The 27,579-nt window shown below is 38.9% G+C and overlaps 1 protein-coding gene across 1 annotated transcript in view; it reads right to left on the bottom strand.

The window, feature by feature from the left end:
* Positions 1-9,341: 9,341 nt before the first annotated feature.
* PHEX (phosphate regulating endopeptidase X-linked) overlaps positions 9,342-27,579 on the bottom strand; it is a 214,145-nt gene continuing 195,907 nt past the window's right edge. Inside the window, exons 19-22 of the mRNA XM_066357073.1 lie at positions 20,235-20,300; positions 19,129-19,233; positions 14,713-14,789; positions 9,342-10,764 (exon numbers count right to left, since the gene is read on the bottom strand). Coding sequence (XP_066213170.1) covers positions 10,662-10,764; positions 14,713-14,789; positions 19,129-19,233; positions 20,235-20,300 — 351 coding nt within the window. The 3' untranslated portion in view covers positions 9,342-10,661. The remainder of the gene's footprint in view (positions 10,765-14,712; positions 14,790-19,128; positions 19,234-20,234; positions 20,301-27,579) is intronic.

The following is a 27,579-nucleotide window of genomic DNA, read 5'->3' as shown; positions in this document are numbered from 1 at the left end:
ACAGACATATAGATCAATAGAACAGAAGAGAGAGCCCAGAAATAAACCCACTTTAAGGTCAATTAATATTTAACAAAAAAAGGCAAGAACATATATACAATGAGATAGATAAAGACAGTCTATTCAGTAAATAATGTTTGGAAAATTGAACAAGTACAATGCAAAAAAAGAGAAAAATGAAACTAGACCACCTTCTTACCCCATACACAAGAATAAACTCAAAGTGGACTAAAGACTTAAATATGAGACTCAAAACCATTAAAATCCTAGAAGAAAACTCAGGCAGTAAAATCTTGGACATTGGGCCTGACCAGGCAGTGGCGCAGTAGATAGAGCATTGGACTAGGATGCTGAGGACCCTGGTTCGAGACCTCAAGGTCACCAGCTTGAGTGCAGGCTCATACGGTTTGAGCAAAAGCTCACCAGCTTGGGCCCAAGGTCACTGGCTCGAGCAAGGGGTTACTTGGTCTGCTGAAGGCCCAAGGTCAAGGCACATGTGAGAAAGCAATCAATGAACAACTAAGGTATCACAATGCGCAACGAAAAACTAATGATTGTTGCTTCCCATCTCTCCGTTCCTGTCTGTCTGTCCCTGTCTATCTCTCTCTCTGACTCTCTTTCTGTCAAAAAAAAAGAAATCTTGGACATTTCCCATAGCAATATTTTTTCTGATATATCATCTCAGGCAAGGGAAATGAGAGAAAAGACAAACAAATGGGACTACATCAACCAGAAAGTTTTTGCACAGCAAAAGAAACTATCAACAAAATGAAGAGACAACCCACTGAATGGGAGAACATATTCACCAATATATCATTGATAAGGAGTTAATATCCAAATTTTATAAAGAATTTACAAAACCCAATACCAAAAAACTAAAACAACTAACAATTCAATTAAAAAATGGGCAAAGGACCTGAACAGACATTTCTCCAAAGAGGACATGCAGATGGCTAATAGACATCTGAAAATATTCTCAATTTCACTAACCATCAGAGAAAAATTAAAACCGCAATGAGATATTACCTCACATCTGTCAGAATGGCTATCATCAATAAATCAACAAACAACAAGTGTTGATGAGGGTGTAAACAAAAGGGAATCTTTGTGTACGTTGGCAAGAATGCAGATTGGTAGAGACACTGTGGAAAGGAGTATGGAGTTATGTCAAAAAATTAAAAATAGAACTACCTTTTAACCCAGTGATCCCACTTCTGGAACTCTGTCCTAAGAATCCCAATACACTGATATGAAAGAATATACACACTTCCTATGTTCGTTGCACCATTATTTACAATAGCCAAGATCTGGTAACAGCCCAAGTGTCTATCAGTAGATGAGTCAATAAAAAAGCTGTGGTACATTCTACACAATGGAATACTTCATGGCCATAAAAGAAAAAAATCTGCCTGACCAGTCAGTGGCGCAGTAGATAGAGCATCGGACTGGGATGCGGAAGACCCAGGTTCAAGACCCCGAGGTTGCCAGCTTGAGTGCGGGCTCATCTGGTTTGAGCAAAGCTCATCAGCTTGGACCCAAGGTTGCTGGCCCGAGCAAGAGGTTACTCGATCTGCTGTAGCCCCACGGTCAAGGTACATATGAGAAAGCAATCAATGAACAACTAAGGTGTTGCAATGCGCAACGAAAAACTAATGATTGATGCTTCTCATCTCTCCGTTCCTGTCTGTCTGTCCCTGTCTATCCCTCTCTCTGACTCTCTCTCTGTCTCGGAAAAAAAAAATCTTACCATTGGAGACACCATGGATGAACCTGGAGAGCATTATGCTAAGTAAAAGAAGCCATTCAAAGAAAGATAAGTACCAGATGACTTCATTCATATGTGGACTCTAATGAACAAAACAAACAAACAAAACAGAGACAGATTCATACCTAGAAAGCAGGTTGACTGCTGTAAGGGTGGGTGGGAAGGGGGAGAGCTGGTTGAAAGGGGTGGAAGGTTTGAGGATAAAGGACAAAATTAAAAGAAAAAACTAATGGACACAGACAGCAGTGTGGTGATTGCCTGGGGTGGGAAGGTGGAGGAGGGTACGGGGAGGATAACTGATGATGAATGAGAACTTAGCTTGGGACGGTGAACCCACAGTACGGTATACAGAGATGTGTGGCAGAACTAAGCGTTGCCAAGAGGTTTCAATTATGTTAACCAGTGTCACTCCAATAAATTCAACTTTAAAACAACATAGGATTCCAGATACTCAGATATTGATCCATTCTCCTTCTAACAAAAAGGATACAAAAATATTTTTAAAGATGTAAGTCCACACAGGCAAAAGTATTAGACCTCTACTAGAAGCAAGCTGAAGTACCCTATAGAATACCAGAAGGCCTGAAACCTTGGAAGCTCTAGGTAACTGAATGTATAAATAATATGCATGATAGGATTAAAAATAGGGTGATTACTAGAAGTCTTTAACTGAAGTTAAAGGCCCTCAGCTACCTACAGGAAGGGTAGCAAAGGTTCTGTTCTCTGGAGAAGGTGACCTAGAGACACTGTGGTTTCAGAATACTAAACAGAGAGCACACACAGGCAATCACAGGCTGACCACAGGGAACTCAACTGAACTAACTGGGAGCTATTCCAGCCCAGAAGTCCAGAACTTAGGGTCACCACAACTAAACTTTTTCCTATGGAAGGGCTTGGATAAAACTGGATTCAAATCTGGCCCTTCTGCCTGCTAGCTAATAATCTTGAGCAGGCCACTGACCTCTCCAAGCCTCGATTGCCTTGCCTATAAAATGGGAATGATGATAGGATAATATTGAAGTTATTGCCATGATTAAGTTAGATCAAATATTTTAAAAAGCATTTAACACAAGTTGGGCAGGCACACAGTACATGCTCACCTCATCAGTGAAGAGCAGGTCCTAGGGAGCTTTCTGAAGGACTCAAGATGGAATTACCATCAAATACAAATACCTGTAAATTGAATCCTGACTAGGGTACATAGCCTAAAATCTTCAATAAGTTACAGGTCAAAATTGGGTTTGTTAATATTGTTCCATATGCTCAACAGAGCATTAACAAATGGTCTTTGAGGTCTGACAAAATTGACTTTCCTCCTTGCTCCTCCAAGTACTAATGTGGTCTTGGCAAGCAATGTAGGTATTCCTCACTTGTGAAGTAAAAACAACAAATATTTGCAAGACTGTTGTGAGACTTAGCTATAATGCATGCAAGACCCTAGCAGAGTGTCAATGATGGACATCAAGAAATGGAAGCCATTTTTATCATGGGCATTAGGAAAAAATGATTCACAAATGCCAACTAAAAATCTGGTAAATTTTGGAAAAATTTGCTCTGGCTCACTTTTTTTTTTCTCCTTCATTACATGTGTCTGGAGTGGGAGGATTGTATGACTGTTACCAGGGTACTGATTCTGCCGACTTCTAAATCAGTTTGGAAGTTGACAGAGGGTATACTTCTAAATGGAAAACTATACTTCTCTTTTTGCTTAAGACATGTGCAGACATTTCAGCCCAACTAGCAGCATAAATGATACTCAGTAGTTTAGGTAGCTTTACATTGGGAATTTTAACTTACTCAGTTTCTCTGTAAAGTAGAGCCTCAACCCAGAAATAATTCAAGCAGTACTTCTGTGGCTTGTCAGTGGCCACTTCTCTTCATTTCTTGGACTCTGAGCCTCAGTTTCTCTTTCAAGCAGAGAAAGCACACAACAAGAAAATGATGAACAGAATTTCTCATCTCACAATCCATGGAAAAGTAAAAGCAATGTTCACATAAATTTTCTAAAAATACTAGAAGATATAGAACAGTATTTTATTTCATATTTTATTTACTGTCTCAAAGGGATATATTTTAAAAGCTTAGAATATATTGTAAACCCATGGCATAGCCACCAAATCTTATATTCAGTTATCTTCATAATTGAGACAATTAACAAAACAAAGTACACATTCAAATAAAACATGTATCTAAACCGCTTAGAAATAATTAGAATTATAGATCAGGTTTTCTTTCACTGATCGCAAATTATGGTAATGTTTTGTGGTGCTCATTTCCGGGCTCACTTTGCGTGTTTATTAAAACACGGTATTGTCAGATCACAGGGAGTATCTTATTTTCATTTTCATATCTTCAATTCTAAAGGGGATTAAACTAACCAATTAAGCTGTTAATTAAAAAGACTCCTACAGAATAAACTGCAGGCTACCAATTGCATTTTACATTTTCATTGTGCTGTGCTCAAAAACAATTTCCTAAATCCTTAAGAGTTCAAAGTTACTGTGTCATATTTCACTGTAGAAGGTGTGGTTGGGATTGCTAGCTGATAGCCACACCCATTTCCTCTTCTTTCTGGGCACACAGATAGACTATATATCCCAGCCATCTCTGTAACAGGTACGGACACGTGACTGAGCTCTAGAGAATGGAATATGAGCAGAAGAGATATAGATAACTTCCAGGTCTTGACCACACCTCCAACAATACTTGCCATGACCTCTTGTCCTCAACCAGCTTCTTGTGAATGAGCACACATTCAGTCATGTTGAGAATGGTGAAATCACAACATGCAAGGAACACAGGTCCTTAAATCACCAACTGGAGGAAAGAAGCACACTGATCATTAATATCTATTTTTATGTAATGAAAACAGGAAATAAACATCAATTGAATTAAGCCATTAAGATTATCTGTTTTAATAGCTTGTGTGATCTTAATAAAGAAAGCAGCTGAGGCCCTGGCCAGGCAGCCCAGTGGATAAAGCTCCAGTGTGGTGCACCAGGGATTGTAGGTTCAACTCCTGGTCAGGGCACTTACGAGAAGCAACCAGGGAGTGAGTGCACATTTAAATGGAACAACTAAGTGGGATGAGTTGATACTTCTCTTTCTCTCTCTCTCCTTCCCCTGTCTCTTGCTTCCCCCTTCTCTCCCCCTTCTTCTTCTCTCTCTCACTCAAATCAGTGAATTTAAACAAAAAAGAAAGAAGCTGAACTTGAGCAACATGTAAGCAACTTAAACCTAATTGGAAATATTAGCTTCCTTCCAATTTTGATAATACATATAAATCGAGGCAGACTCAAAACCTCTTTGTATATAAAATCTATCATATAAACTATAGCATAAGATAGCGTAGCCTGACCAGGCAGTCGCACAATGGATAGAGCATCAGACTGGGATGCAGAGGACCCAGGTTCGAAACCCTGAGGTCACCACTTGAGCGTGGCTCATCTGGTTTGAGCAAGGCTCACCAGTTTGAGCCCAAGGTCGCTGGCTTGAGCAAGGGGTTACTCGGTCTGCTGTAGCCCCCCAGTCAAGGCACATAGGAGAAAACAATCAATGAACTAAGCTGCCGCAACAAAGAATTGATGCTTCTCATCTCTTTCCCTTCCTGTCTGTCTGTCTCTTTCTGTACCTCTCTCTGTCTCTTTCACAAAAAGAAAAAATAGATATTCTAGACTTCTTGCCTTCATTCCCACAAAGCCCCTCTTCCTGTCCATGCCTCAGCGATCACTCATAAACTGTCCTTTCTATGCATCTCTCCTTCTGCCACTACCCTACACCCAAAAATTCTTATTTGAATGATCAGCACAGAAACTAAACTAAGGACACTAACAAGCCATACTCAGCTACTTACTACGCACCAACTCTGTATCCCATCTGATGTCTACTGCCTTTACGTGGATGCTATGGCACCCCTACATCAAGCCAGTGCATGCTTCCCCAGATCTTAGAACATATTCATGCCAGAGAGATGTTTAAAATAATCAACAGGAGGCCCTGGCCGGTTGGCTCAGTGGTAGAGCATCGGCCTGGCGTGCAGAAGTCCCGGGTTCGATTCCCAGCCAGGGCACACAGGAGAAGCACCCATCTGCTTCTCCACCCCTCCCCCTCTCCTTCCTCTCTGTCTCTCTCTTCCCCTCCCACAGCCGAGGCTCCATTGGAGCAAAGATGGCCTGGGCGCTGGGGATGGCTCCTTGGCCTCTGCCCCAGGCGCTAGAGTGGCTCTGGTTGCAATAGAGCGACGCCCCGGAGGGGCAGAGCATTGCCCCCCTGGTGGGCAGAGCATCGCCCCCTGGTGGGTGTGCCGGGTGGATCCCGGTCGGGTGCATGCGGGAGTCTGTCTGACTCTCTCTTCCCGTTTCCAGCTTCAGAAAAATATAGAAAAAAAATTAAAATAAAATAATCAACAGGGGGCTCTGCTCGCACTGCCAGCCTAACACCATGATGTGCCATAGAGAAGTCAGCATAAATCCTATGACAGGCCTGTGGATTTGTGTGGGCCTGGCCAGGAGGCCAAGCTTTCGTTGTCCTGCACCATGAAGTTATTGTCCACAGGTCACCAAGTGATCCACACTCTCCGGCACTTACAGTTCTCTGAAAGTACATGAGGCAGAGGCTCCAGCAGCATGAAGGCATCCATTGTGGAAAGCCCCAGCTAATTAGACAGGAAAGCATAGAGGTGAGGTTAGGGTGCCCAGGGAAAAGGACATGCTGGGACCTGGGCAGAGAGAGCACCAACGGTGTCCAATGGAAGAAGAGATGAATAATTGCTTCTCTGTGCACCAAACCACAACCTGCTGTCCTTGTGTAAGTATCACACCTGTCACAAAATAGGGTGATTTTAACAGGGCAGACTGTACATGCATCCCATGTTACACCTGACTGTTCCCTGAGGTTCAAAGATTGCATATGATCTGCCTACATACAGCTAGTTCAATGATTTAAATACATATAGTGGGTGCTCAGTTACTGTGTACTGAATGCTCATAAATTGACTAGATTGTTTTTCAAAAATGATAACACATAGAGATCCTTTGGTTTGAGAGTAACTGTAATGTTCATTGTCATTGTCACAAGACCAGCCCTATGGTGGTTGATAATTTGTTCAGAATCTTCTTTTTTCCTCACTAGAAATGTTATTGTATAAGCAATAATCAACATCTGTTGATTTATGTCCTAGAAGAAAATAAAATGACTACCTAGCAAATCTCTCGTTGTCTATGGATAAAGTTACTGCATTCAAATCCCATTTTCTTAAGTCAAGAAACCTAGGACAGTGCTTTGTGTGTACTTTTTGGGTAAATATTCCTGTCTAAAACAGAACTGAATATGTTAACAGATAAAGAGATTTTAATATTTCTTAAAATAAGAGGAAACAGAAATTTTTCAACTTTTTATTGTCCTTAAAATGTTTGTTCACATTGTTTCACAAGCAGAAGAAAATACAATGACCATTTAGATATAAAATGCATAATCCAAGAACACCTTTCTTTAAACCAGTGGAGCACTGCCACTGGCGATGAGAATGTTGTCGCGTGGAATAATCATATATCCTTCTATAATTTAATATGCAACTGAGACATCATGCTAAAAATATCAAGGAAGAAGCCTAAAAAAATGCTGAGATTATAGAAATACTGATGGAATAAATGTATTTAAAGGTGGGTAAACTAAGGGATGAAGGTTAATGTCAACCATGGTCAGCAGCCCAAAACACAGATTCTGCCTTTCCTGACTCTGGGATACTTGACAAGTGATTTCAAACTTCCCCACTCTTCTGGCACGAGCACAATCTGTGTGGCAAGCCATAGTTCCTAGTTCCTACTTGCTTCTTAGCAATGCTCCAGGGCTAAATAAGATAAAATTTATGTGCTACGTGTTAAGCTCCATTGGGGAAAGGCATTGAATAAACTTCAGGATAATTTATGAATCCTGAGCTTGCATTCATCATGTCTAAGTCCTTCTCATAAAAGGAAAAAATGAAAATAGGAGGCCAATGCTATGTGGTTGGTGAAAAGCTCAACAAACTTTGGTCAATGGTGATAAGCCCAAACAATACCACTTTACATACATAACACCCTTGGCTAATCCAGGACAATTTCACAAAAAACCTAACTCTTTCAAATGCCCAGATAATAGTTCACTGGCAGAACATCTGGTGTATGAATCAGAGAAGTGTGTTATGGCAGTCCTAGTCTGAGATCCAGTACCTAATTTCCTTTTAATTTGCCATAATTATTTTTGTAAAACTTCATGGCTCTCCTCCAGTGGATGTGCTTAGCAAAGATTGCCAAAATCCTGTCTTCTCTTCACAATCACATTCTTAGGCCAGCTTCTCCCTACATTTTTCCTTTCCTTCCAATTGCATTTTACCTTCTTCCCTCTCCCATTTAATCAGTGCCTCCCTCTTTTAATGATCTGTGTTAAAGAGAAGGGACGAGAATGTATTCTGAAAACATAAACCCAAGCACATATTTGGAAATGCAAACCTACTAGTAAGTTGTTCTAGCTACTACTGATGAGTCGGTATTAATGCTTTGGTTTCATTTTGTTTTAATAATGGCCACCCTTTCCACAACTTTCAGTATAACAAGTAAAGTTAATCAGGACAAGGTCACTTCATCATTTAGATGCTGTGAGGGCCCCAAGTGATCACCAACCAGTTTTCCTAAACCAACAAGAAATGGAACAATTCCCATTTTCAAAGTCATAATTCTATGCTTTTATTAAGTACTTTCTCTGATTTGTAAGGATGTGTTTATTTGTAGTTTAAAAAGATAAATCTAGAAGGAAACTGCTTTTATATAAGGCTAAGATACTTCAGCTGATTTTAAATGTCCAAGTACAGGAATAAAACAAGGAGTAACTTATATGTCTAAGACACATCAGAATGATTCCTCCAGAGCAGCGATTTTCAACCACTGTGCTGTAAGAAATTTTAAAACATGCAACACCTGACTATAGTATTTAGTCAGGGGCACTGACCTCTTTTCCCTTAGATTATCAAATAAAAGTATGACAACAATCAATACAACAAAAGCTGTCCAGTGTGAATGATTCAAAATTATACCTATATTTTTTGTCAGATCGGAAAAAAATGTATTTTTTGGTGTGTCATAGAATTTTAGTAATTAGTTTATGTGCGCCATAGGTTGAAAAAGGTTGAAAATGGCTGCTTCAGAGAAAATCACCCCTAACCTAATAATGCTTGTTTTTAGAATTACAAACTGAGGTCACGTTAAGCCATGGTTAAGAGGAGGAAAAGGCAACTGACCTTCAGAAGTTTATCCATTTGGAGAGGAGGAAGTCAAGGGGAAAACCACTCTCTTCTGACTAAGGCAGTATAATTGTTTTCCTCTTGATGGTGCCCCTGCATTTTTTTCCCTTCAGAAGTTCCCATGGTTACAAAGGGCATGACATACATGTATATTAAAAAAATCACAAGGGTGCAAAATGGCCTCCTATGGTTACTATGAATTTGTCACTTTGCTTTTGAGGTTTCCTATTGGTGCATTTAATCCAAAGGCACATGTACAATGAATAATGTAAAGGGGAAGGTGGCTATTTTGAGAACCCGGAAATGCAAGGTAACCACTTTAAGGCCATTATGATACTACCCTGTGCATGTCCATACATACACACACACACACCAATAAGACATGGAGGAGTTCACTTGGAAGGATAAACCCCTAAGGACCAGAAACAAGACTGCTCTTCTTACAGACTCTTTAGAAGCCTTGAAGGGTAAAAATTATGTTACTTTGATCTATGCAGAGAATTGTACTTTTACTCCATAGATTTGAAAATGTCTTCAATTTAAAATTTTTTCCAAAAGGTTTTTAAAAAGAGAGGTAACATTAACTGAGCCAAAACAGAAAGGGACTTTGTACCCTCCCAGGTGGGGCATTTGGCCCTCTGCACTAAAATGGAAAGCTATATGTTTCCCAATGAGAACTTGGAAAAGCAAACACTCGATACCTCCTTGTTTTAGAAACAGGAGAGCGCACATCTAGCAGGTAAGAAGATGGACAGAAATCGAGTTAAGGAAAAGCATCTGGCAGACAGACTAATCACGGAGGTGTGGGCAGACCACATCGAATTCTGGAGATTCCATCTCATAGTGTTCGTGCTGTTACATGACTAGGAGTTTTCACTTCTTCGGGAACTTAAGGGTGTAGCCTTTTTTTTCTTCCCATTTGATGAGCTCCAGTCCTTTCCCAAGCAGCCTTTTGCCAGCTTTGTTCCTGCTAACTTGAAGAGGGCAATCAGCTGCATTAGCTACAAGCTGTGAGGCCATTTTCATCCCAATAGATTCCAAAGCTAAAGCCGAGAACATCATCCAAGAGTGTAGAATGAAGATGCACCATATTTCTAATTTAACTACCTTAGATTTAATAGGTGCTGTGCAATGACGTGAAATCTAGTGCTGCATTCCACAGAGCAGGAAGAGCGCCCAGGTATACACGTACATGTCCTCATCACTGAGGGTTAAAAGTTTGACAGACTGATTATTTTTCTGGATGCATTCGACTGAGGCCCCTGCAAAGCTGTAGATTAAAACAGCTATGTGCCACTTGGCTGTGGCTTACACACTAAAATGGACAATTGCAACAATTTGGCAGATAGCGTTTTAACAAAAGTAAAATGTCCTGGGGATTTATTTTTGCTGGTTTGGTTTCCTAAAGTAATATACTTGGTTCACTTCTCATATTCCATTTTTTAAGCCCTCCAACTTTGAAGAAATACTGGTTAGATCGAAGCAAGACTCAAATAATGAAGATGTATTAAAAGTAAAAGCGCTCAGGGAATGCAGGCCTGAAGCAGTGGGCGACGATGCTCAGGGCAGCCTCTACCAGCGCCCGCTCTCCCTCTGGGAGGGCAGAAACCCGCAGGGCAGCTACCAGAGTCGGCAGGAGTCCTTGCCTCTGTTCATCGTGGAGTTGGATGGACAGTTAAAAGCTTTCTGGAATTCTTCAAAGTTGCTAATTGCACCATTGACCCTGAAAAAGATATGGCAGAGCCCATGTCATTTCATTCTTATCAACAGGTTCTGGATAAAACTGTAGCAGCATATTGCTTGAAGGGATGTTGCATTCGCCAATCTTTTACAGGGAAGGCAACTGAAGCCTAAAATACATAGTTAAGTAAACTCCCCCCCAAAATTAACAGAGCTGAGACTAGAATCAGTACCTCCTGAATGCCAGGCAAACACTCCTATTAATCTTCCAAATATCTTCAAATTCCTATAAACTGTAGGATTTACAATTCTTAAATATTGTGTATAGGATTGTATATTCCATACATTTACAAATTCCTCTAAAATGTAGGATTTACCAATACTTAGTTTTCTATTGTGTGTGTGTGTGTATGTGTGTGACAGAGACAGAGGCAGAGAGAGGGACAGATAGGGACAGACAGGAAGGGAGAGAGATGAGATGCATCCATTCTTCATTGTGGCACCTTAGTTGTTCATTGATTGCTTTCTCATATGTGCCTTGACAGGGGGGCTACAGCTGACCCAGTGACCCCTTGCTCAAGCTAGTAACCTTGGGCTCAAGCCAGCGACCTTGGGCTTCAAGCCAGCAATCTCTGGGCTCAAGCCAGTGACCATGGGGTCATGTATATGATCCCACACTCAAGCCAACAACCCTGTGCTCAAGCTGGAGACCTCGGGGTTTCAAACCTGGGACCTCAGTGTCTCAGGTTTATGCTCTACCCACTGTGCCACCATCTGGCATTGGCTTGAGTGCAGGTTCATCCAGCTTGAGTATGGAATCATTGACAGGACCCCATGCTCACTGCCTTGAGCCCAAGGTCTCTGGCTTGAGCAAGGCATCACTAGCTCAGCCATAGCTCCTGGGTCAAGGCACATATGAGAAAGCAATCAGTGAACAACTAAAGTGCCACAACGAAGAACTGATGCTTCCCCTCTCTCTCTCCTTTCCTGTCTGTCTCTGTCTCTCTCATGCAGGTGCAAAAAGAGGAAAAAAACTCATTCATTCTACACACTTTCTCTAAGTGTGTAGTTGTTACATTCAAAGGTTCATGTTTATGTAGAATTTGTTTCATGCAACAATAAACCAATGAATGGTGTGTAGTTGTTACTGATGAGTAATGCTTTAGTGGAGTTACCTTTAAAACCTGGGGTTCTCCACATCCTCACCAGCACTTATTCTGTGTTGTTTTGTTGATGAGCGCCACTCTGACTGGTGTGAGGTGATATCTCATTGTGGTTTTAATTTGCATTTCTCTAATGATTAGTGATGTTGAGCATTTTTTCATATGCCTATTGGCCATCTGTATGTCCTCTTTGGAGAAGTGTCTATTCATCTCTTTTGCCCATTTTTTGATTGGATTGTTTGTCTTCCTGGTGTTGAGATTTACAAGTTCTTTATAAATTTTGGTTATTAACCCCTTATCAGAAAAGGGAACCCTCCTGCACTGCTGGTAGGAATGCAGACTGGTGCAGCCACTGTGGAAAACAGTATGGAGATTCCTCAAAAAACTGAAAATCGAACTGCCTTTTGACCCAGCTATCCCACTTTTAGGAATATACCCCAAGGACACCATAGAACGGTTCCAAAAGGAGAAATGCACCCCCATGTTTATGGCAGCATTGTTCACAATAGCGAAGATCTGGAAACATCCCAAGTGTCCGTCAGAGGACGAGTGGATTAAAAAGCTTTGGTACATATATACTATGGAATACTACTCAGCCATAAGAAATGATGACATCGGATCATTTACAATAACATGGATGGACCTTGATAACATTATACGGAGTGAAATAAGTAAATCAGAAAAAAAAACTAAGAACTATATGAATCCATACATAGAAGGGACATAAAAATGAGACTCAGAGACATGAACAAGAATGTGATGGCAACAGGGGTGGGGGGTGGGGGGAGAGGGGATGGGGTGAAGAAGGAGAGAGGGGTTGGGTGAGGGGAGGGGCACAAAGAAAACCAGATAGAAGGTGACAGAAGACAATTTAGCTTTGGGGGAGGGGTATACAGCACAGTCAAATGTCAAAATAATCTAGAGATGTTTTCTCTCAACATATGTACCCTGATTTATCAATGTCACTGCATTAAATTTAATAAATAAATTTTAAAAAATAAACCTGGGGTTCTTCCAAGTTCCCCCAACTGCAGTAAAGACTGCAGATTCTTAGTCAGCACTCTGATTGTAACTGCCTTTTGAAGTATTTCCATTGTGATTTCTGCTGCACTCAAAATCTATAGTTACTGCAAATATCACTAACAAGTCATCAAAAAACTCCCCCTTCATCTATTTCTAACTCAACTGCAGTTTCAAAGGGCTAACTAGAGATCTGGCATTCTTAGTCACTTTCTTCCCTACTGAATTCTTCACCTATGAGCATTTGAATGAATATAATGGCCAATACCCCCGCCCCCCCTCCAAAATCCCCATAATCTCTTGTGTTTTAGCTGAGATGTTTAGGTAGGGATGCATATTTCATGGTGTGATTCACCGTGTGATTCACCCTGCGCAAATGTTGAAGATAGAATTTAGCTGATAACTAGTAAGTATGCTGTATCAATCATCACCTAAAATTCAACATTATAGGCAACTAGTTAGTAAAAGGAAATTAGAGTCTAAGAATTTATCTGTTACGTAATTGATCTACTGCGTGGTTTCATCTGCACCATTTGTCAGTGAGAGCACATTTTAGTCCATTAGAAACTGTCAGAATTCTTGACAGTAAGGCCAGTGGAGGAGAATTTCTAAAACAGTGATTAGATTTTATGCTATTGGGTAATTTATAGTCAATTTCTGAAGCATTTCTAAGGCACAGTTTTAGGAATAAGATTTTAAAATACAGGATAAATTTTAAATGACTTTTCTGTAATATGCTAATGGATTTATTTAAACATTAAATATAAGAACATCCAGATAGAATATGTTCTAAGCAAAAAAGGAATAAATATAACTTACTGTGGTTTCCTGAGTTGCCCATTATGATTCTCTGTCCCCTAATATAAAATTTTTTCCTCAACCAATGCTAGAAATCCAGCACAGGGTAAGTAATAGTAACCTTACTTAACACTAATATTAAGTAATATAATAATAAAGTTAATATTATAGGGTAATTAATATTAACCTTAATTTTATTTTTACCTAATATTTTATACATTCTGACAATTAAATAAGATTGTTATTCTAATCTTTTTTTTCCTTCATATATAAGCCATTGTTTCACAATAAGATTCAAACTAAAAGCCAAAATGTAAAAGTTTTTACTCTAGATATGAATTATAATAGCTAAATCTGACCATACACCCTCCTTTGTGTTCAGAGCTACTCAGAAAGTGGGCACTCCCTTCTGTTTGTTGGCTGCATGAAAGAACAAGAAGGATTAAATAGGATGTTCTTTAACACAAAGAGTACAGAGCTCTGAGTGTTTTAAGGTGCATCCTTAAGGGCATAAGATTGCATTCTTGTCTAAGAAAGCAGACATTTTAGCCCATCCAAGAAAAGGAGGTGGTAGGCTAAAGTGAACAGTCCAGTTTACTAAGCACCCATGGTGCTCATGGGAACACCATGCATTGCTGTCTTTCAAAAAAGTTAGGAATTAATACTAACACTATAATTTGGACTCTAGATTACCTTTGGAGTCTTGTACAACACCATGGGTCTCTTGATACAGCACTATACTAGAGGCACATGCAAATGCCCACTACAGAAGGAGAAAATGCTGAATAAGCCAGCTTCCCACTAATGAAGGAAGAGATGCTAAGTTTCTGGTGGACCAGTTGTTTTGTGGGGTTTTTTGTTGTGGTTTTTTTTGTTTGTTTGTTTGCAAAATGGAGACATCACTATTCACAATACAGATCTCCCATTTGGTAAAGCGCCAGGATGGTTGCATAGCAGAGGAGGAGGGGGATGCCCAGTGAAGAACCAGTGCAACCTATCTACCCTTTTACCTGAATTCAGGAGGGCTGTGAGCACCAATCTGGACTTGTTCTCGGGCAGCTTCTGGTCTGTAGGAGTTGCACCTTACCTGGAAGAGAAAAGCATCCTAATAATTACGTTTCCATTCCAATTACAGTGGTACCTTGAGATACAAGCAAACCAACATACAAATTTTTTAAGATACAAGCTGCGACTCGGTCCATATTTTTGTTCGAGCTCCAAGCGAAATTCCGAGATACAAGTCGTGATTCGGGAAGCTGCCTCTAGTTGGCACGTTGGCACACGGGTCCAGTATCGGCAGTTTGATATACAGGTTGACTGACTTACGAGCTCAGTTACAGAACAAATTTAATTCATATCTCAAGGTACCACTGTATACATCCTCTCTTGCTTTAACTGCTGCAAATTATACTGAACAGTAATTTTAGAGTCTATGGATGACAGTCCTAGTAGATCAGATAAAACCTTCATCACTAGTAACATCTAGTATTCTAATCTGCAGCATACAAGGTTTTATCATTGTAAATAACTACACAATTTGAGAAAATTAGGAAGGTTTCCAGACAAATGCTACAAATCAAGAGAATAGTATACATGCCCAGGAATCAACCAACGTATTCATTCAATTAATATAATGGTTGGAATAGCCCTTATCAAATGCAACCATATCATTTGAATTTGTAAAATGAACCAACCACCATTGTCGAATATGGTCATGAGGAGTTATGATGTTGCACTCTGGGTACCTTGCTTGCTTCACCCTAGTCCAGCTTTGGCTAGGAGGCCACTTCCCCTGCTCCTTCAAGGTAAGGTACAGCCACGTGACTTTCTCTGACCAGTGAAGTGTTGGAAGAAATGATACATGTCCCTTTCTGGAAAAGCTTTAAAGAACTGGCAGAAGTTTTAAGGGCCTTCAGAACAACTTAAGATGCTACATGAAGGGCCAGTGCCCATTTCCTCATATTTTTTTCCTATTCCTGCAGCGGCCATGGATGCACTTGTCAAGATAAAGACTCTAAAACCCAGGTCCCTGAGTAATAACTCCTAGCAGAGACCCAGTGCTGACACACGCTGGACACAGAGCATGAACAAGAAATCAACGCCCCTTGTTTTCTTTGTCTCTGCACCGTAACCTACTTTACCCTGACTTGACGTCTGTCTTGAAATATGAGATAGCCTTCATATCTGAAAAGGACTAGGACACATGAATAGGATGGTGGGGGCAATTCAAAGTGGAGGAGAAAATGGAAGTAAAGGCATATTTGAGAGGAAAAAGTAAACAAGACATTCAGCTTGGCTGTACAGAGGTGCATAATGAGCAGCAATAGGAGACCAGGGGAGTCGGGGCCAGATTCCGGAAGTCCTGAGCAGCAGCCTCAAGTGCTTAAACTATATTTAAACACTGTTATGAGTTAGAAAATGACAAAGTCATATTTTAGAAAGATTTATCTGGCAGGGACATAGAGCAGTAAAAGGAAATGAGAGAGTATCAGAAGATTATTGATGGGGCTCGGGAAGGTCCCAGATGAATGTCCACTAAGTAAGTAGATGGGAATGGAGACAAGGAGAAAGCTAAGAGCTAAGGGGAAATCAGGCAGGTCACAGAAACTACAGGCACATGGGAAGCAGGAAAGGCGAGCTGATGCTACCAATTTTCCTTGAAACTAACCATCAGTCACTGACGTTCGGAATTTAACTTCAAAGATGTTTTTGTAATATGATTCATCATTTCCTCCAAAGCTAGCTACTATGAAGTTGTTGCTAATACTCGATTTTACTTTGGCTTTTTTCTTATGTCTTTTTTTCCCCTTCTTATATTATTACATTATTGTATAGTATTGTCTTTGCTTCACATATCATTCAAAAGATTGCTGAGAAGACATCATGGTTGTTGCTATATGAACTAGGACGTAACTAAGCTGCCCCATAAGTAAGTAAGGACCTGAGTAAGAACCGATGGACCTTGCACTCTGTCCTCTAGAGCAGGGTCAGCAGCACACTCTCTCTGTAGAAGGTGAGACAGTGGATTGTTTAGGCTTTGCAAACCATAAGGTCTCTGTTTCCGTTACTCACTTCAGCCGTTGTAGTACACAAGCAGCCACAGACAACACGCAACAGAAAGCGCACGGCTGTTTTCCAGTAAATCAGCACTTAAAAAAGACACAGCTGGCCTGATTTGGTCTACAGGTCCTAGTGTGCCAAACCCTGCTCTAAAAAGTTCTGACTATGTGTGTGTGCTTATTTTAGATATATGACCCAGTACTGACCCAAAAGAAAGTCTCCTGAACTGTGTTAGTCTTGTAATTTACAAGCAATTGATCTAAAAATGTCAAGTGTCCTCAATATACCCAAACACCGTTGCCACGTGTTATGAACATCCAGAAAAATATGTAAGGATCTAGGAGGCTGGCTATGGAGATAAAACTAAGTCTTCAACATTTTTAGAACAGTTAAGTACCCAAGGGCATGGTAAGGAAGGTTAGTACAGAGGAACTGAAGGTTTATAAAAATGAGAACTGGAGTCTTTTGGAAAGTTTGTAGTTTATGTGGAGGAAATGGAACTTGACAAGGATCCTGGAGGAGAAAGATGGGACTGAATAATCTGAGGGGAAGAGTAGACAGGGGCTCACATTCTAGAAGAAAAATCGAAAGCAAAGCCACAGAGACAGTAATAGGCATGGCGTCATGGGGTGGATGTGAGGCCACCTGCCTAGCAAAAGGCAAGTCTGGCACAGCTGTGGGAATTCAGAGCTGGTTGGGTAGGGCAGGGGAAGACGGAGAGCTTTTTAATGAAGCTAACTAGGCATTTGGTCTCCATGTGGTAGGCACCGGGAGCCATGCCATTCTTCGGCTGGTCGGTAGTGAAATAAAAGTGGTATTTCAGCAGTGTGAGACAGACAGTGGTGGAAAGATGCCAAAAGCAGGAAAATGTACCATGCATGGTGGAATAACCCAGAATAGGAGAGACCAAGGCCTAGCCTACAGGGAGTGAAAGAGGGTAGTGGGGAGAACAGGGGCTGAGGCTGAAGAGCGCTTACGAGAATGAAACATCTAGCTTTTGGAACACATGTCATAAAAACAAGGATAGTTCAATCAAGTAAGATCTGAGAATCCAGGTCTTCTAAGCAGAAAGCCCCAAAGACGGGGGTGGGAGGGTGGGGGTGTTAAGAGAAATGGGGAAACTAAACCAAAAAGTCATTTTGTTCATGACTCCAGTTTTGTTGATGTTAGGTTGGAAATGATCCTTTATTTAAGGTTGTCATATCAGTTTTAAGAAATAAAAGACCCCAGATAGGTGAGAATCATTGAACCAGAGTTAACCGAAGATGACATGGGAGTGCCCATACTTACTGAGAGAGAATACAAAGACTTGGAGAGAATACAAAAACTTGTCTAGTTTTGAGCATATAGATACACATTTGCCCACTTGAGGCCACAACCCATCCAGACTTCGTTGAAAATGAGGCCTACACATTTGTGACATAAACCAGTGCTATAGTTAATAACAAAGAACTGGCACTTGCTTCATTAGGCAGAGACTCGAACCCCGAATTATGCCCTATTTAGCACATGTCTTCTTTTTATTTCTTCTCAGAGAGCCCGTTAAACTCACAAAAGAGTTACGTGATTCTCCTTGCATTTGTTGGGGTTTTTTCAGCTCTGATAGTCGTCACATATTCATTTGACAGTTGGAAATACAGCCTGAGAATCCCCCACAGGTTGAGAGTGGTGGAATAAAGTCAGCAAATAAGACAAAGGAGAAGAAATGCAGGAAAGGGCAGGGCTATGAAAGTCAATGAATGAGGCACTAGAAATGGTGGTAAATATATATAATAGTATCAAATAGTAACATTAAGAAGTCAGGCTATATTACAGAAATATCAAGTGGTTAGCAGAAGGCTAGTACCCCCCCCCCCGATAAAAAATGCCAACAGACTTTGAGTCAACCAATTAACTATGTCTCACAGCTGGGACACTGGATGAAAAAAGTGAAGGGATTACAAAGTGCAAACTAGGAGTCACAGAATAGGCACAGCAATGTCCAGTACAGTCAAGTCAATAATAAGCACAATACAGTCAATGATATTGTAATAACTCTGTACAGTGCCAACTGGGTACTGAAATACCAGAGGGAACACTGTGTGAAGTACATGATTGTCTAACCACAGTGCTGTATGTACACCTCAAACCAATACAAAATAATACTAAATGTAAAAACAATGCTTCCAATTAAAATATAGTAGGCTAAAAATTTATACCCTAATAGAATATTAAGAAAAAGGAATTTATCCTGCAAATAAGCAGCAAAATAAAATTTTAGCTAATATTAAAGTTATGCCATTCATCTTTTGTTCCAAACCTTTGATCAAGGAAGCAAGCCAAAGTCCCACATTTCATCTTTGATGCCCTGTCCTTGGTCTACTCACGTGAGCATAGCTGAGAAAGAAGAGCTGGTTGTTGGTGAACGTGATACCAGGTAGAAGAGGCTCCTCCACTCCCTGCCTCTTGTCACTGATCCACTTCCTGTAAGCCTGGTGAGAGAAGAGGAAGAAATGAGCCTCTGCCATGATGGCTTTTCCCTTCCCCATCCAGTGCAGCAATATTACCCAAACCCTACACTATGAGCAAAATACAGCCTATCAAGGTTTCCTTTAAGAAAACAAATCTGGAAATGCAAGTCAATGCCATACTGCCAAACAATGAGGCAGGTTCACCTGCAAAAAGGCCTTACATTCAACAAATACCAAAGCAGTAGGGCCAAAGTGCTCACATGTTAAATAACTACCCCTTCCCACAAAGAAATACATTATTTTTCTTCCTACCAGGGAACAAACATATCTAACACAATGACAAGGCCTATGGAAATAAATTTTGAGGTCAATATACTGCCAAATTTTTATTTTGCCAACTAAGAGGGAAAACAATCACCTTCAATCACTATCATCTTATAAAATAAAATATATTTTAACTAGAATCAAAGATGGATATAATCTCGGAATAACAGTCTAGTCGTTCTATTGAATGCATTTAGTTTTGTGAAAATTTTTCCATGTCATCTTTATGTTTCTCGTTTACCCACAAACCAGTAGATGATGAAAATATTATTATAGACTCTTACCTGGGTCACTATATGAGAATCACTAGCCTCTGGTCATAATATAGAAGTTTGGTATTTTAAAAGAAAATCATAAGGAAGGAAAACTCATATGAACCTAGCCCCGAGGAGATTTCTGTAGCGTGCTTTGATATTATAATGTATCTTCTGAAAACTATCCTTTAAATACATGATTTTTAATAACAAATATTTTTTAGGACGTGGCTTTATACCACAAAAAGACAAAAGAAAGAAATGTAGCTCTTTTCATATAATGGAGTATAATAAAGTCAATGGGGAAATGTAATTTTGCTTCCAGAAATTCACAGAATGTACAGACATCTAACTCAAGAACATGTTTATAGTGTAAACTGACATGTACCCACATGGTGTTTTAGAGCTTAATTTGTAAAATAACAGCAATGTTGCAGGCCGTACCCTAAAAGCTTCCCGCAGACCTCCATTATCGGCAATATTTTCTCCCAGGGTCCTCTTTCCCTTCACCTAGCAAAACAAAATAAAATAAAACAATACAAAACAAAAAGAATGTTTACAGTTAACTATCATTCAGCAAGAGGCAGAAATATGCTGGCAACAAAAAAGTACCACATTTTAAAGAGAAAATTACATTCAATAAATCAAAAATAGTCATAATATATTGTGAGATAGGAAACTAACACCAGCAAGGTGTTCCTGAATATAATAATTTCTATTTTCTTATGCAACACATTTCTTTCTCACCCACCTCTTTATTCTCACCCATTCAACCAGCTCCAATAAAAGATTAAAAATATTCTCAGTGACTCTACTTTATGGAGGAAAAATAGAAATATCAATATACAGATTACTTTCTCTGATTACTCACATAATGTGAGTACTCTTTTCAATATGATTGTGTTTCCAACAATTTACCATCACATAGGAACAAGCATTTAAGACCATCAACATTTCACCTCCAGCAATTTCCATGAAAAATTAAAAGGAAGGTAGTTCTCATGGGGAACAAAAATCCAATGGAAACAGCACAGACCACAGGTCGAGGTTTACAATATGTATGATAGCCAGCCAAGCATGGTGAAGAAATTCTTCCAAACATCTGAAGAGGGTTCCTTAACCCCTAAACCAATACATCCTACAAGTCAAAATCCAACCTGCAGTTGTGTTTGTACAGGTTACAAGGTAAGACTGGAGTACACATTTTCCAATCACGGGTGGCAATTTAAAAAAAAAAGCAAAATATTTTGTGGCATGTGAAAATTCTATGAAGTTCAAATTTGAGTGTCCATAATTCCAGTTCTGTTGGCACACAGCCACGCCTATTCGTGTACATATTGTCTGTAGCAGTTCTATCACTGCTGCGGCAGGTTTAAGTAGCTGCAACAGGAACCTTACAGCCCACAAAGCCTAAATTATTTACCATCTGACCCTTTACAAAAAAAAAGTTTGCTGATCCCTGCACCGGAGGCAGAATAACACCCCCTGCCAAAAGATGTCTATGTCCTAACCCTGGAATCTATGAAAATGTTACCTGATGAGGCAAAGGGACTTAAAATATCATTAAGGTAAGGAACCTTCAATTAAATTAAAAATCCAACTCCCATGCTTGTATATAATAATTGCCAGGGAATATGGATTTCCTTCATCCCAGAAAACTGCACTTTTATTATTTGCATTTGTTTGTTTGTTTGTTTTTCTTGTCCTTTCTTTCAGCCACAAAGTCTTTGGCTCTGTTTTCCCAGGGATGATGTACAAAGTATCAGGAATATTACCTACAATTCATCCAGCACTCACTGTCCACACAGGCACGGGGCTAGTGCTTTATATTCTTTCAGTCATTTAATTCTTACAGCAAACGAGCATGTTCAGAAATAGTTACTGAGTTCACGGATACACTCTGAGACTCAGGAATGTTAAGTAACTCTCCCAAGTTCAACAAACATAACTGGTTGAGCCAAGATTCAGATCTATGTCTGACTCCAGAATCCTGCCCCACTGCTTTTCTTGAAGCAACATACACCGCTCACAAAAATTAGGGGATATTTAGTCACTTCATATTCATTTTGAAATTTCCCCTAATTTCTGTGAGCAGTATATATTCCAAATACATTTTTACAATGTGGTCACCCCTGAACTGAGTACAGATACACAGAAGCACCAATTTTAGGACTTCTCAGGACAGCTGTGGATATTTTAAAAATGGGCAGAGAAAAGGCTTTTCCAGGACACTGATGAAGGAGCTAGAGACACTATCCAAGGACATGGTTCTAGTGTCACTGCCTGGATAAGAACCAGTCTCCCTTGTACTGAATATGATTTTAAAATCAGGAGAACCAAGTCAGTGTCTATAAATAACATTCCCTTTCAAAATGCATGGATTTTTACCTAAAGTATTCTGGAATGGTAAAAAAACAACAATAACACTCAAAGTAAAATAGATTTGAGGCACAGCAAGGATTTGGGTGCTTTCCCAGCCCCGGTAGGATATCAGGATGGTGTACATGCTTGGCTAAGGGACCAAGAGGCCCTGGGAAACCCTTGTGAAGATATACTGATCTACTCCAATTCTGTGTGGCCCCTTTCTCTTATATGCTGTGGCCCTGGATAGGTGAAATAGGAGCATACATTATGTGCACATGTGGTTTGAAGAAGGTCTTCCTACAGAGCCATAACTTAAGAACAAGTCTTCATTATTGGTCTCCTCCTGTTAAACACAATGAGGGAAATCCCTGTCTCATAATTATGAAAGCAGGAACAGGAAGGAAAATGGAAAACTACAAGAAGAAACTTATACTGGGGAAAGGGCATGAAAACTAACCTAATCAGACCAGCAAAATAAAAGGCAAATGAAATGAAAACAATGTACAAGAAATAAAACATACAAAGAAAATTATAATAATCATATTTGAAAACCTAAAACAGGAGCCAAACAGATAGAAAAGCATACCATGTTCTTCTTTTTAAATGGAATTTATTGTAGTGACACTGATTAACATAATTATACAGGTTCCAGTGCCTAATTCTACCACACAACTCTGTGCACCATACTGTGTGTTACCCGTCCAAGTCAGGTCCTGGTCCATCACCATTTATCCCCCCATATCCTCTGCTACCTCCCCATTCCAGCGATCACCACACTGTGCCTGTGCCTGTGAGGTTTCCTCTTTTTGTCCTTATACGTTCTATCCCTCCAACTCCCGCGCCCATGTTCTTGAACAAGTTTATATCATAAAAATGTCCATTCCATACATTTAATGTGATTTAACTTAGAATCCAATGGAATTTTCCTTGGGGGGAGGGAGACAATGGGTAAAATGATTTCAGAGCATATACAGAAGTATATTTGCCTTGAATGACCAACAACATAAAAGAGCAATGACAGAGAGCTTGTATTGACAGATACCATGACAACACATACAGCCACAGCATTAAGGCTTCAGTATAAAAACCAACGAACAGATCAGAACAGAAAACAGAATCCAGAAAGCTATCTCAGTATATATGAGATTCTCCTATTTGACTGAGATTGTAATAACTGACCAACATTCAGCTCAGTGAGGGAAAAAGAGTCTTTTAATCAATGATGCTAGATCAACTGGCTATCCTTTTTGGAAGAAAATAAAAGTAAACTCTCATATTAAACTCCACATAAAAATAAGTTTCACATGCATGAAGATTTAAATGTAAAATAACAAAACAACAAAAACCTTCCCAGAAAAACTAGGAGACTATATATTCGACACAGAATGAAAATGCAGAAACTATTTCTTAAGAGATATAGGTATCTTTGACTACATATAAATGCTTAATTTTTTTATGTCAAAAAGTCCAATGGATGAGTAACATATGGGGGGATACTATAATGTAAATGATAGACAAAATTTTAACATTTATAAATTTTTAAACTCTCATAAATTGACAAAATAACTCAACAGGTAAAGCTCTTTCATATATCACTGGTAGGAATATGGACTATTATAACATGTTGGTAACAGCAGGAACTATCTGTTCTATATGGAAAAAGAATATGTGCCTAATATGTAAAAGTATTTATTGTGGAGAAGTAACTGGAGACAAAGTGCAACCTCTCAACAAGAAGTTAGTTGAATATGTTACAGTACATTCACATTGTGGCAGCCACTGAAAACAATTCACTAAGGGGGTATGTATGTGTGTCTTTATGAGCATGAGAAAAAGTGTATCAGGGCCATTAAGATGGATTACAGGTAGAGAAGGTAAGAGTGATGATAAGGAAAGGCAAAGGAAGTAGCAGTCAAGACAAAAAAAAGAAAGGAATAAAATTTCCTAGCACAAACAGCATGTATAAAATTTCATTAATGTCTTTATGGAAATTTATATGTGTATGTATAATAGAAAATAAACATTTTAAAAGTATATTTCTTTTGTTTAAAATTCTATAACTAAGAATTCTTGACCAATTCAGTAATTTGTTCAAATTAATGAGGTTTTATTTCAATGAATTAAACCTAAGCAATAGTTTGGAAGGAAATGTTTTTAAATGAAACAGAGTCTAGTTTCTAAAAATTTCATTGTTAATTGCTAAAGCATTTTCTGCATTAATATGTATCTAGGAAAACAAACTAATGTTTAGGCCTCTGAATCTCACACTTTAGCTTGTATCAGAAACACTGGAAGGCCTGTGAAAAAAAAGACTTCCAGGCCCCATCCCATGAGATTCTGGGTCAGTAAGTCTGGAGCAAAAAACTCAAGAATTTGTATTTCTAATAACCCAACTTTACACATCAAGGAATAGTAAAAGAAAAAAAAATTAAGCACTAGGTTAGTAGAAGGAGAGAAATAAATTATCAGAGTAGAAATAGAGACTATAAAGACAATAGAAAAGATAAAAGAGCTGATTCTTTGAAAAGAAAAATTGACAAATTTTTATTTAAGCTCAGCAAGAAAAAAGAGAACTCAAATAAATCAAATCAAAAATGAAAGAGATGTTACAACTGACACCACAGAGATAAAGAGGATCATAAGAGACAACTATGAACAATTGTACGTCAACAAATTGGACAACCTAGAAGAAAAGAATAAATTCTTAGTAACATACAACCTACAAAGGCTGAATCATTATGAAATAGGAAATTTAAAGAAACTGATTACTGGCAAGGACATTGAATTAGTGATCAAAAACCTCACAACAAAGAGAAGTCCAGAACAAGAGAGCTTCATTGAATTCTACCAAATAATCAAGAAGAATTAATACCACTCCTTCTCTAACTCTTCAAAAAAAAAAAAAAAGAAGAAGAGAAAGGAACTCTTGCAAACACATTTTATGAGGCCAGTATTACCCTGCTACCAAAACCAGACAAGGATGCCACAAAAAAAAAAAAAAAAAAAAAAAAAAAAAAAAAAAAAAAAAAAAAAAGGAAATTATAGGCCAATATCCCTGATGAACGTAGATACCAAAATTCTTAACAAGATGTTAGCAAACCAAATTCACAACACATTAAAAGGCTCAGATAGCATGATTAAGTAGAATTTATTCCAGGGATACAGCATGGCTCAACATCCACAAATCAGCCAATGTGACACATCACATTAACAAAATGAAGGATAAAGTAATATCATCAGTCCTGGACAGTTGGCTCAGCGGTAGAGCATCGGTCCAGCATGTGGAAGTCTCAAGTTCAATTCCTGGTCAGGGCACATAGAAGAAACGAATATCTGCTTCTCCATCCCTCCTTCTCCCCCTTCTCTCTCTTTCTCTCTTCTCCTCCCACAGCCATGGTTTGATTGATTCAAGCGCATTGGCCCTGGGCGCTGAGGATAGCTCTGTGCACCCTCCACCTCAGGTGCTAAAAATAGCTCAGTTGCGAGCACGGCCCCAGATGGGCAGAGCATTGGCCCCAGACAGATGTTGCCGGGTGGGTCCCAGTCAGGCACATGCGGGAGTCTATCTCCCCTCTTCTCACTTGGAAAAACAGAATAAGTAAATAGATATATAAATATCATCATCTAAATAGATGCAAAAAAAAATCTGACAAAGTTCAATATCAATTTATAATATAAAAAGAACTCTCAACAAAGTTGGTATAGAGGGAATGTACTGCAACATAATAAAGGCCATATATAATAAGTCCATAGCTAACATACTATTCAGTGGTGAAAAGATGAAAGCTTTTTCTCTAAATCAAGAACAAGACAAGAATGTCCATGCTCACCACTTATATTCAACATAGTACTGGAAATCCTAGGATGGGCAATTAGGCAAGAAAAAGAAATACAAGACGTCTAAATTGCAAATGAAGAATTAAAACAGTCACTATTTGCAGATAACATAATATTATAGAAACCCCTAAAGACTCCATTAAACAAGCAGAACTAGTCATCAAATTCAGTCACATCACAGGATAAAAAATACACAAAAATCTGTTGTGTTTAAGTTTATACTAATAATGAGCTATCAGAAAAAGGAATTATGACAATGATCCCATTTATAACTGCATCAAACACAATAAAAAATCTAAGGATAAATGTAAACAGGAAGGTGAAAGACCTATATATTGAAAACTTCAAAATATTAATGAGATAAATTGAAGAAGACACAAATTAATGGTTATTCTAGGGTCATGAATTAGAAGAACACTGTTAAAATGTCCATACTATTGAAAGCAAAATACAGATTCAATGCAATCCTTATCAAATTCCAATGGTACTTACAGAAATAGAACATACAACCATAAAATTTGTATGGATCCACAAAGGACCGCAAACATCCAAAGCAATCTTGAGAACAAAAACAAAGTTGGAGGCATCATGCTCCCTGATTTCAAACTATATTACAAAGCTATAGTAACTAAAGCAATATTTCAATGTAACAGAATAAAAAGCCCAGAAATAAACCTGGGGATATATGGTCAAATAATTTATGGCAAAGGAGCCAAGAATATACAATGGTGAAAGTATAGTCTCTTCAAATAGTTGGGGAAAATTGGACAACCACATGCAAAAGAATGAAACTGTACCACCAAATTACACTATAAACAACAATTACCTCAAAATGGATTAAAGACTTTAACATAAGACCTGAAAACAAAAAACTCCTAGAAGAAAACAGGCAGTAAAGCCCCTTGACATAGGTCTTGGCAATGATTTTTTTTTTAATCTGACACCAAAAGCAAGAAAAGCGAAATGAACAAGTAGGACTACATCAAACTAAAATGCTTCCGCACAGTAAAGGAAACCATCGACAAAATGAAAAGACAACCCACTAAATGGGAGAGAATAGTTGTAAATTATACAGCAGATGCAGGGTAATATCCAAACTATGCCAAGAACTTATACCATTCAATAGCAAAAAAACAATTTGATTAAAAAATGTGGGGGGGGGGCAAGGGAGATGTTGGGAATACGGGGGAGGAGAGATGCATTCGGGGCGACACTAGAATCTATGTAAACACAATAAATTAAAATCAATAAAAAATGGGCAGAGGATCTGAATAGACATATTTCCAAAGAAGACATACAGATGGCCAATAGGTTTATGAAAAGATGCTGAATATCATTAATCAGGAGGGAAATTCAAATCAGAACCACAATGAGATCTCATTTCACACCTGTTAGAATGGCTATTATTTAAAAAGACAAGCATTTCATAAAATGCATTTTTGGAATCTAAAAAAAAAAGACAAGAACTAAACAAGTGCTGACAAGGGCGTACAGAAAAGGGAACCCTTTTGCACTTTTGGTAGGAAGGTAAAATGGTGCACCCACTATGGAAACTGCATGATGTTTCCCCCAAAAAATTAAAAATAGA

The sequence above is a fragment of the Saccopteryx leptura genome, chromosome X, assembly GCF_036850995.1.
Source record: "Saccopteryx leptura isolate mSacLep1 chromosome X, mSacLep1_pri_phased_curated, whole genome shotgun sequence".
In the NCBI taxonomy this organism is placed as follows: Eukaryota; Metazoa; Chordata; class Mammalia; order Chiroptera; family Emballonuridae; genus Saccopteryx; species Saccopteryx leptura.
Note: the sequence above shows the minus strand (reverse complement) of the source record. Positions and strands in the feature narration are given on the sequence as shown.